The 11,623-nt window shown below is 47.4% G+C and overlaps 1 protein-coding gene across 1 annotated transcript; it reads left to right on the forward strand.

Moving 5' to 3' along the window:
- The first annotated feature begins 1,429 nt into the window (after positions 1-1,429).
- On the forward strand, positions 1,430-11,145 carry PHB1 (prohibitin 1). Its single transcript, XM_081162150.1, has 7 exons — positions 1,430-1,537; positions 2,708-2,822; positions 4,157-4,318; positions 6,318-6,460; positions 6,630-6,746; positions 9,178-9,273; positions 10,779-11,145. Exons 2-7 carry the CDS (start codon positions 2,735-2,737, stop codon positions 10,989-10,991), a joined length of 819 nt encoding a protein of 272 aa, XP_081018276.1. The 5' UTR covers positions 1,430-1,537; positions 2,708-2,734; the 3' UTR covers positions 10,992-11,145.
- The last annotated feature ends 478 nt before the right edge of the window (positions 11,146-11,623 follow it).

Consider the following 11,623-nt stretch of genomic DNA (forward strand, 5'->3'; position numbering starts at 1 on the left):
TATTTGATTGTGTCAAGTAGGGACAAAGAAGGGGGACAGAGAGAAAAGGAGAGAAATGCACAAAAAAGGAGTTGAAAAATCCAGTCCTACTGGAATCCAGAAATGGACCAGGTTGCATAAAAATTTACTGTCCATACATCACTTGTTAGTATCCTAGCTAAGAATGCAAAACCCAAATCTAATCATGAGGAAACATCAGACAAGCCCAAAAGGAACAATATTCTTATTCTTTTTAAAAATATAATAAAAGACAGGAAGGCTGAGGAAAATTTTCGGATTAAAGGAGGCTAAAGAGACATGAGACATGAATGCAGTACCTAATCTTAGATTGTATCCTGGGGGGCGGGGGCAAGGGTTGCTATAAAGTTCATTATTGGGCCAATGGGCAAAAATGGAATACAGCAGATAGATTAAAGTTACTCAAATTATGTAAGAGGATGTCCTTATTCTTAGAAAATAGGGAGGGTGAAGAGGATGAGGAGGGAGGGAAGTAGAGAGGGAAAAAGCAAATGATAAAGCAAATGGAGAAAATCATTGGCAATTGATGAATTTGATGAATTTGAGTAAAGGATACACATAAGTTTTTTGTACTATACTTGCAACTTTTCTAAATAAGACGGTTTAAAAAATATTCTGTCCATAAGTCCTGGACTCTAAGCTAAGCTCCTTTGCTAAATTGGTGGTTGACCCTGAATAAATTCCTTCCTCTCTCTGGGCCTCCTTTTCTAGTCTAGATGCTTCCTAAGGCTCTTTTTAAAAAAAAAAAAAAAAAAAAAAAAAATTTTTTTTTTTAAATGTTTTTATTGATTTGAGAGAGGAAGGGGAGGGGGAGAGAGAAACATCAATGTGGGAGAAATACATCTATCCATTGCCTCCTGTATGTACCTCAACCAGGGATCAAACCAGCGACCTTTCTGTGCAGGGGATGATGCTCAACCAACTGAGCTACACGGTTCAGGGCCTAAGGTTCTTTATGGTTCTGGTAATCAATGTCCCAGGACTCTTAGGCAGTTTCCAGGCAGGGCTGTGGAATGAAGGCCCCCCTTGGCTTCCTTTAAGGTCTCTCACCCCACCATTTATTTCACCACAAGTTTCTCCAAGGTGCCCCCCCCCCCCCGTGCTTTCATTAGCCGTATATTTGCCCCAGCCTAACTCTGCCATTAGCTGCAGACCCAGCTGCTCTTTACCAGGGCCCATCTTCTGGGAGGTTCCAGCATAAATAGGCACGTGCATTTAACCCCCAAGAAACTACAGCCCCCAAAAGGCTTTGCGGCAGCCTAGCGACTGTTACCACCAAAGAGAAAGGCTTTTCAGCGAAGGTGGGAGGTTGCATGGCTTTTTGGGAATTGTAGTTCATCTGCTAAGAGCCGAGAAACCAGGGTAAGGCTGAAAGCCACCCTTCCCAGAATGCACAGCACTGCTCCTGGCCAATCGAAGGCGCGGATCTTGGAAGGAGGGCGGGGAAGAGGAGGCACTGCCCGGTGCGTGCGCAGTATGTGTGGCTGGGGAAGCCTTGTGGAGGTCAGAGTAGAAGCAGGTGAGAATGGAGGGGTTCGGCTGTGGTCCGCTTCTGGGCAGCTCTGCAGGCCCTCTCTGCACTCCCATTTGCAGTTTGGGCGAGCGGCGTGCATGCGTGGGTCCGCCCGTGGGAAAGGGGAGACGGGGTAGCGCGTGAGCCCAGGACGAGCCAGGAGTTGCGTAGAAAAAGGGAGGTGCGTATGGCGGCAGGGTAAGGAATGATCCAGAAGCTAGTAGAAATGGAAAAGCTGAGTGGTACGGGCCGGGCGCCCTGGCCTTGGGAAAGGAATATTTAAAGGCACGAGGAGAGATCCAGCTAGTCCTGGGAGCTGCAGTCTGGGAAGGGAAGAGGGAGGACTTGAGACTGAAGTGGTTGACGACCGTGGGGCGGGGCATTAAAAAGTTAGGTGCTGGAGTGTATTCTAGTTGTGTCAGCCCCGCTCCCGCCCGCCCTGCCTCACCCCACCTCCCACTTACTCTGTTTCTTTGGTTCCAGAATGTCATTCAGATTTTGCTTCCATAGCAGGTCGTTCTTAATACCTGATGTTGAGAGGCCCTATGGTGAGGAGCTAAGCTGTGCCTCCTAGAATTAGACCTCTAGGTTCTAGTCCTGGTTCTGCCACTTAATAGCTGTGTGATCTTGGGCTCCTCATGTAACCTCTCTGTGCCTCAGTTTCCTCACCTGTAAGAATCTAGTTGATAGGGGTTGGTGTGAGGATTAAATAAATTGCCGTTAGAAGACCGTCTGATGTAAATGTTAGCTATTGTTATTTTTGCTGGGGAATCACCATGTAGCACATTCTGTGAGTTATTTTTCCAAATCAGAATTGTACAGAACCAGCCATACAGCCTCTCTCTTGGGACCTGCTTGTCCCGAAAATGGAAGGGTGGTTTAGTGTGGCGCTAAGTTCCCTGTGGGTATTCAGCCCGTGCCTGGGTCCCATTTTTGAACCAAGTGCTCCAGACCCCTCCTCTTAAGTGGTGGAAAAAGAAAAAAAGCAGAGGAATTGGTGCTAAAGTTTTCCAAGCTGTTGAGTGTTATTTATTGTTTTACAGTGGATGATTTCAAGCTCTCAGGAGTGGGGAGGTAAACAGGCAGCTTGAGAAGTGAATATTGTGCGGCAGCGAGGGCTTCCTCTGAGGATTTGGGGATCAAGTTGTTTTATTTGTTTTGTTTTTACCCTCTTAGGTGTGAGTGGGTCCAGCAAAAGGAAACATGGCTGCCAAAGTGTTTGAATCCATTGGCAAGTTTGGCCTGGCCTTAGCCATTGCGGGAGGCGTGGTGAACTCTGCCTTGTATAATGGTGAGGCTCCTTTGCTGGAGAATTTTTGTTGGTCTGTACAGCCCATGGGACACCCCAGCTGGTAGCACTGCTCTCTGTGAATGTGTTTGTGACCAAGAGGGCTCACCCGCTGCCATCCCACACCATATGGTTGCATTGTCATCAGAGCCCCTGTCCTTTTAGCCATAGGTTCTCTCAGAGCCTTTATTCACAAAGAGCCTCCCAGTCTGGTTGCTGGTTGGGTGTTTCCAGCTGCTCTGGTTAATTTGAAGTGATGCTGTACCACCCAAATGCTGCAGCAGATTGCCAGGATTTCACTGGCAAGCTGAAATGGAGATCTCATCTATGCTCTCCTCCCATGTGTGGAGGACTCAGCAAGAGCTTTAGACCTGTGGTGACCTTGTCCTGAGCAGGAGCTTTTGCTGTGTTGCAGTTGGGTCATTTGCAGAGAAAACACCTTTGAGATGCATTGCCCGGCATTTAACAGTGCGGCAGGGGGTTAAGCTGGCTTTTCCACTTTGCTGTAAGACCTGAGGCAAGTCACAGTTTTCTCCCAGGTCAAGCAGTTGGATTGAACTAGTTTATTTCTGAGACCCCCTCCAACTATGATATTCTCTAACTTTTGCTGCTGGAAAGCAGCAGATTGACTCACCTTGTGTGTGACATATGTGATGTCCAACAAGAGGAGGATTAATTTCAGAGTGGAGATACTTGGACGAACTATAATGTCAATAAAGCAGCTGATCAGAAAAGCCTGCTTGGCTTACATGGCGTCACTTCATACTCTGATCTTTTCGGCCACCCCTGCATAACTACACAGTATTCACCATCACCATTTTCTCTCTGAATCCACAAGACAGCTCTACAACCCCTTGAAACCATAGAGAAAACAAGCTTTTGGAAAGAAAGAGTAGGACCCTCCAAATTTAGGGTTCTTATCATGGGGGTGCTGCTTCTGGGAACACTAGCTTAAATTGGAACCAGGTTGAACTGTGGTAACAGTGAAGACCTTGGCGAGTTTAAGAAAGTTTTTGGAAGTGATGTCTGGAAATGTATTGATGGAAGTTTGGGGATGGGATGGTTAATCAGAAAATCAGCCAATTGTTTCAAGGAGAAAGGATGCTGAGGAATAGATCCTATTACCAAAGTCCTTGGGGAGACAAATGGGACAGGAAATGATTGCTTAGTTTTGTAGCTATTTAGAAGCCTCTAGAGACCAGAAGTATGGGAAGAGGGATCAGGAGAGGGGAGACTTAATAAGTGAACAGAAAGCACCAAGAATCTTTCAAGGGCATGATTTTTTGGGTTAAGAGGTGAGGGGATTTTTCTGACCCATCATTACCCTTCATTCCTAGTGGATGCTGGGCACAGAGCTGTCATCTTTGACCGGTTCCGTGGAGTGCAGGACATCGTGGTAGGGGAAGGGACTCACTTTCTCATCCCTTGGGTACAGAAACCAATTGTCTTTGACTGCCGCTCCCGACCACGTAATGTGCCAGTCATCACTGGTAGCAAAGGTGAGTCTTGCCTGTGGGTTAGGGGGAGAGGGTGGAAGGGGTGCTGTGGGATCCAGAAGAGGTTGAACTTCACATAAGAACTCCTGGCATATTTTCCCTAGAGATTTGTACATGTATTCATAGAAAGAAATATATACTTAAGCTACACACAGAGATAACTGTACAAATTTAAAGAAATACACAAAGATCTATTTCAAGAGTTACATAGTGACCCAATTTTAAAGAAATCTAAGTATGCCTTTGCTCCCTCAGTTGACCCTTCCCATTGGTTTTTGTTCCCCAGAGTGACTATATAAACCCATCTCTAGCGGTTCTGTTTGCCTTCACAGCGGACTTACCCTTTGCCTTACTTTCCAAGGTCTCTGTTTCCCAAGGTGCTGACCTCACATTGTTATTTCACAGGCTGAGCCCTGCATCTCTGGGAGCCGTCTCCTGGTGTCCGACACCACTGGATTTCCAGTGGGAGCCTAAAACTATTGCTATCGTTCTCCCCCCATCCTGTACATAGGGGAGCTCAGGAAGTAAATGGAATAGCAGCCAGCTGAGCAGTGACATTTCTACAAAGCAAGAGAAGAGGGCTGCATGGATGTTGGTTTATCATCTCAGTAACACTCAGTGCCTTCAGTGCTGTTCCTTGGCAGATGTTTGTGTACTGTGGCTGTGCCAGGCTTTGTGCTGGGTGGCAGGGCAGGCGAGTTCAAAGACGACCAAAGCAGGGGCTTTTAGGAGTTCTGCCTAGCTAGGGAGGTAGAGATGTGAACAAACAGGTATAATGTAGTGAGTACTAGAGCTAAGGTTGCTCAGTGTGTTGGGAGAGCAGAGAGGAGAGCAGCTAGCTCCCACAGAGGGCTAGGCAGGCTCTACATCTGAACTGGGACTTCGAGTGAGCAGTGTGTCAAGTAGAGGATGGGGAGGGTAAATTGGTATGGCATAGCCTGTCCTGTAGCCCCTGACCAGGGAGAGGAAGGAGCCTCCTGTGAAGGGCCTGGCTTGCCTACTACCAAAAAGGAAACCAGAGGTGGGGTGGGGTGGGGTTCATCGAGAAACATGAAACTTTAACTTAAAAGCCTAGTTCTCAACTCCCCACCCCTTTGGGATTTGTTTGTCTCTGCTGTTTTACAGTTGTTGGGATATATTATGTACCTAGCTTCAAAACTGTTGAGAGGGACTTCCAGAGATCAGGCGCTTGTGTGTATGCATTTCCCAGTTCTCTTGGTGCCTGGTTCAACTGTCTCATGGATGCTTGGTCCATATTCTTGACGACTGCGAGCAAGCTGTGACAGCGCTTTAGCTCTGAGCAGGCCTGAGTTGTCAGGGGAAGTTGTGTTTCTCTCCTTGGGTCCTTTGCTTGGGCCACATAATGAGAAGTGGGCTGTAGAGGATTCTCATGGCCTCTTACATCTGTTGCCTTTGACAGTGCTTTTGTATGTTTTCTCTGTCAGTTTCCTTCAACATGCCTGGAAGGCAGGAGAAATCATCCCCATGCTTAGAGAATGAAGTTGAGATTGGCTAAAGCTTAGTGAAGTCAGATAATTAGCAAACAGCAGAGTGGCGCTGCAGCCTAGGCCTTTGGACTAGTGGTTCAGTCCAGAGTGGACTCTTTCTACTGAACCCACAGTGACCTCCAAAGCCTGCTCCTGACTTGGGTCACATTCACCGGGCCTTGGAAAGGCCTCACCGTAGAATTCGTGGCATTGCCCTGTTTTCTTAAAATATTCAGTGTCCCAGACATCCCATAGCACCAATTAGACGTATCTGAATTGCTTGTATCAGAGGGCATTCAGGACATACTGAAACGCCATCATCACCAGAAACCTTTAAGAAGTCCCTAACTAGTGCTCTGCTGGCTTCTCCACCAAGGAAACCATGCATCCTTGCCCTCTAGGATTTTATAATTAGCAACTTTACTTATAAATTATAGCAAATTGGAAGTAGAAGTCATATAGAAGGCCACCGTGATTTGATTCTAACTCCAGCATTTGTCCCTTCCCTCCCAAAGATTTACAGAATGTCAATATCACCCTGCGTATCCTGTTCCGCCCGGTTGCTAGCCAGCTTCCCCGCATCTTCACCAGCATCGGCGAGGACTATGACGAGCGCGTGCTGCCGTCCATCACTACAGAGATTCTCAAGTCAGTGGTGGTAAGTGGGCAGAGCCTCAGCCTCGAGCTAAGAGCGTGGCCGCCAAGAGCTCACTAAGTGGCAGGAAGAGCTTGGCAGTGGGTGGGTTGGGATGTGGCTGGTAGTCTCCTGGGTCCCTTTCTGCTTCCTCACTATCCTTACTGGCTGCTCTGCCCTCCCTCGGAACCAGGCTCGCTTTGACGCTGGAGAACTCATTACCCAGAGAGAGCTGGTCTCCAGACAGGTGAGCGACGACCTTACAGAGCGAGCTGCCACCTTCGGGCTCATCCTGGATGACGTGTCCTTGGTAAGATCCTTATGGAGCCTGCAGGGAGGGGCCTAGTGTCTGTAGGGGTGCCTGGCTCCATTTCTGGGTAGACACTGTTAGATCTGCCTTCCACTTTCCTAGATGTGAGACCTGAAAGCATGGAAACTTCTTGACAGTGTGAGGCCCTCTCCTTGGGCTTCAAGGGTTCTTTCATCTCACCTCTGCCACACATTTTTCTTTTACCCCCACAGGGGTAACCTAACCATGAGTTTTTTCACTGTCCCAAAACTGTGACTATTTCCCAGAGCTCCCCAGGAAGTGATGTCTTCTTAACCCTGTTTGACACAGGAAGAAACTGCCTGGTGAGACCAGAGAATGCTCGGGTAGTCTTTCTCCCTAGTGCAGACCTCCCAGCCTGACCTGTGGGGATTTTCTGACACTTAGGGTCTGAATGCTCAGTGAAGTGAGCTTAGGGAACCCTCAGTGAAAGGTGATAGAGTGTAAATGAATGGTTCTGGTTCCCAAACCCTGGTCTGGGGGACAAGGGATATCTCTGATGCCTGAGCTATCCTCTTGAGGCTGCATATCTGTATTTATATGACATTGAATGCCATAAGTCAGGTGGAAAGCAGTACAGGCAGGATAGCATTTCAGATCGAGGAGGTGAGGGAAAGGGTCAAGTTTCTAAATTCATGGGAAAAATCATTTGGGGTGATTTGCTCAGGTAGTGAGGTAGTGTTTCCTGTTCAGTTCTCCTGTGCATCGCTAGGCAAAGGCATCATTTCCCCCTCAACATCTGTGCAGCTGTTTAAACAGTCACATTCTGCAACACCCAGTGCAAGCTGCAGGGCACGGCTCCACCTTGCATTAATTGCCAGCTTTGGAAGGACATTTGGGCTCCCTCTACTGACAGAATTCCAGGCTGCATCCATTTGGCTCTGACTAGTAATTCCTCAGGCTCTCCCACTTACAGTTAACCTGGATACCTTGGCTGTAAGAAAATGCTAAGTAAAAACCTAAGGAGAAGCTTGGCATTTTGTTAGACTTTAACCACATACTCCATTCTGGGGAAATGTGGGCTAACCACAAGAAACCATATCTAAGAGGTGTGAGAAGAAAATTAGATTTCCTGGGGAATTTGCTGCCCTCAGCTGGCCCTTTTAGAAAGAAATTTTATTCCTTCATTGCACATTTCATTTTTCATCTCTCAGGATTGTATTTTCTTCCCCAAACTACGAACAAGAGTCCAGAAATGGAGCAGGCAAAGTAGAACAGCTGCAGTTTAAGAGTCAGGAGTGTAAAAATTCTGGAAGGCAGACTAGGATTTACTCTGGAAAAAATTTTGAGTTACTTGTGTTTTTTGAAAAAGTAGAGGTTAAGCCCTAGCTGGTTTGGCTCCATGGTTAGCACGTTGGCCCACAGACTGAAGGGTCCTGGATTCAGTTCCAGCCAAGGGTACGTACTTCGGTTGCAGGCTCAATCCCCGGCCCCATTCGGGTGAGTGCGGGAGGCAACCACTCAATGTGTCTCTCACATTGGTGTTTCTCTCTCTCTCCCTCCCTTTCACTCTCTCTGAAAAAGCAATGGAAAAAATATCCTCGGGTGAGGATTAAAAAAAACAAGGTTAAGAGAGTGGAGGAGGAAAACAAGTAGAATTTGATAGCAAAACCAGTGCTACTTTTCCCTTTATTTCTTCCTTTTTAATAAAAAGCCGAGTAAATAAGTAAATCTTTCTAGACTCGGCATTAGGCATTCTGAGATCTGTTCCCTTTGTTTTTACAATCGTTAGAGACAGTGACTTCAGCCAGGTCTCAGTTATTTATGTTATGTGGGAATGTCTGAATAATCAGAATCTTAAACCCTCTCCCTAAGCAATAGCTTTACCTGCGTTCTCTTTCTTTTAAACCCTCTACCAGCAGCACTCACACAGGGAATACCATGATTTGCGTTCCACGTTCTCCCTTCCTCTTCCTCTTTTGTACTGGAGGTGCTGTGAGAAAGGAGTGGACTGGTTAATCCATAAGCATGGAGCGTCAGGCTCTTGAATCCCTGAGAACCAGCTGCATCCCTCACTCTCAGGGGCTCAGTTTTCCATCTGGCCTCCCTGGGGCCTTTAAACAGGCCGTCAGAAGACCTTGGAAGAGCTCTAGTTGTGGTGGGGGTCCTAGAACCCATAGGTCTCCTTCTCTAGGGAGGTGGTCAGTTGAGTAGATGCCTTCAGTGCCTGTGGGCTGTTTTCTACTTGAGATCGTTGCGCTGAGGGTGACAGAATGCTATACAGGAGCAGTTTGGGCAGCCGAGGATTCTGGGTGTAAACTCGGTTTGGAGGTGGAAGGATGATCTGGCCTCATGATGTCTCCAGCTGCTAGAGCCATTCCTGGCCTCTTCCTCCCAGCAGCCGTGGGGGCCTCACAGCCACGCTGTCTAAGTAATTACACTGCCTCATCTTGCGCTCACTCTCTCCCTTTAGACGCATTTGACCTTCGGGAAGGAGTTCACAGAAGCGGTAGAAGCCAAACAGGTGGCCCAGCAGGAAGCGGAGAGGGCCAGATTTGTGGTGGAAAAGGTGAGCGTTCAACCAGATGGCAGGAGCCTCTTTTCCCTTTCTCCTGTGCTCAGCCTCCCTGTTTGCTGGGTGGCCTGGAAATTCATCATCTGTCATCTCTTCTTCCGGGATCATTGGAAGGGGATTGAAGGGACTGTACTCCTGCAATTGGTTCCAGAGTCTTTGGGGGGCTAGTCAGGGATATGTGAAGTTATGTTCCAAAATCACTGAAGGGTCGTTTTTCCCCCCCATTTCCCTAAGATCAAAAACACTTCTACAAATAAAAATGGTTTTCTCCTGGAATATTTTCAGCTTCACTGAGAAGTCATTTTTAACTATAGTTACACAGTGAAAGCTCGTAGCAGAAAGGATCAAATGTTGCGCCAGATGCGCTATCATCACTGGATATTTTCAAACGTTAAATCCATCCAGATGTGTCAGAGTGTAATGGGACACAATATATTTGCATAACAGCCTGGTCTTCCTCATCTCTGCAAAGGTGTATTTATTTCTTGCTATCCCCTTCTTCCCACCACTAAATCCAATCCAGCAATTTTTCAACAGTGTGCCACAAGAATTTGTTAAACATGTAATACATGACTATTTAGTCAGGGGCACTGACCTCTTTTCCTTTAGATTGTCAAATAAGAAAATGACATCAGCCAACACAACAATAGCCGTCCGGTGTAAATGAATCAAAATTATACCTTTTTTTGTGTGTGTCAGATCGGCAAAAATATTTTTTGGCATCCTGCTGAATTTTAGTAATTTGTTTATGTGTGCCATGAGATGGAAAAGAATGTAAACTCTACAAGCAGGAACTTTCTTTTGCTTTATATAAACTCCCTATGTCCAGAGACTTAGACATGTGCCTGGGGATACTAGGTGCTCAGTAAACATTTGTTGAGTGAGCAGTCACAGAGCCTAGCAGTTTCAAAATTGTGTTAATTTTATTGGTCTGTTAGTCTGTTGCTCCCACACTTGTAAAGGTCATGCATTGCAGATAGATTTTGTCCTGCCGATATGAATACGGAAAGCCTAGGAGACTTCATTCTGGGTGCCTGGGTTCCTAGCCGGGAACCACTGTAGCTCATAGGCAACTCTAGGGAGCGTCAGACATGCCTGCTGCTCCTGCTTAGCTATGCTGGATTTGGTGAAAGTCACTTTGACTTGGGACTGGAAGGAAAGATGAGCCTGCGGATTGATTCTACCTTTTTCTCCTGTTTTCCTTGGCCCGGGATGCTCTTGGCTCACAGTAAGGTGACGGGTCTAGATTGCTATTAATATTAGTGAAGACTTTGAAATAAGATAGCTATTTATGCAGCTGAGACAGATGAAAAGTGGGTGGTAGAGGCCAGGAGAGGATTAGGTGGGTACAGTGCTTGTTGACCCCGCCCAGAGGAGGAAGCAAATTCGGAGTTCTTTCAGGAACCAGTGAAGGTGCCTAACCTGGGCTTCAAGGCTGTAGCCTGCCCTCCAGCGCCCTGAGTTGTGATCTTGGTCTCTCTCCACCTCCACTGTCTTAGGCCGAGCAGCAGAAGAAGGCGGCCATCATCTCTGCCGAGGGCGATTCCAAAGCCGCCGAGCTGATCGCCAACTCACTTGCTACTGCGGGCGATGGCCTGATCGAGCTGCGCAAGCTGGAAGCTGCAGAGGACATCGCATACCAGCTCTCACGCTCTCGGAACATCACCTACCTGCCGGCTGGGCAGTCGGTGCTCCTCCAGCTACCCCAGTGAGGCCTGCCCTGCCTGCATCTCCTCAGGCGTGTGGGCCACAGCCCTGAGGATTCTTAACATTGCCTGCCTTCTGCTCCCACCCCAGAATCACTGTGAAATTTCATGATTGGCTTAAAGTGAAGGAAATAAAAGTAAAATCACTTCAGATCTCTAATTACTCTTATCAGATGAAACTCTCTTGTTCTTCTCATTTCCATCCACTTTTTTTACCCACCTCCGTACCAAAAATTGCCAAGTGCCTATGTAGACCAGCTTGCCTCTTGTTTTGGGGGCCTGCTGGAGCTCCAGCCTAGGCACTGGTAATTGGCAGGAGAAAGGCAGGGTCGTGTGTGTGGCCTGGGGAAGCACAGTTGTCAGCCCGAGTAAACTCTTACCCTCCAACCCTACATTTATTCAAGATTTGAAGAAAATGGCACACAGCTGAACTGAGAATGCAGGCTTCTGTGTTCCAGCAGTTCCTGCACAGACCCAGCTGAAGAGAGGTGCTGGGAGGGTCAGAGAGGAAGTGGTCTGTCTCTTACCATAAGGCTGATTCTCTTTAACTGTGGGGCCAGCGGAAGCAGGTGTGTACAAACGGCACGGATTGAAGAATCTGCCCCTGTAAAGGTGGGTGGGCTTGACTTGCTGCCCCT

The sequence above is a fragment of the Miniopterus schreibersii genome, assembly GCF_964146895.1.
Source record: "Miniopterus schreibersii genome assembly, chromosome: 16".
In the NCBI taxonomy this organism is placed as follows: domain Eukaryota; kingdom Metazoa; phylum Chordata; class Mammalia; order Chiroptera; family Miniopteridae; genus Miniopterus; species Miniopterus schreibersii.

Coding starts and splice junctions, on each gene's coding strand:
- PHB1 (XM_081162150.1), top strand. CDS start 2,735: ATGGCTGCCAAAGTGTTTGAATCCATTGGCAAGTTTGGCCTGGCCTTA. Junction 2,823..4,156: donor GAACTCTGCCTTGTATAATG/GTGAGGCTCCTT, acceptor CTTCATTCCTAG/TGGATGCTGGGCACAGAGCT. Junction 6,747..9,177: donor TCCTGGATGACGTGTCCTTG/GTAAGATCCTTA, acceptor CTCTCCCTTTAG/ACGCATTTGACCTTCGGGAA.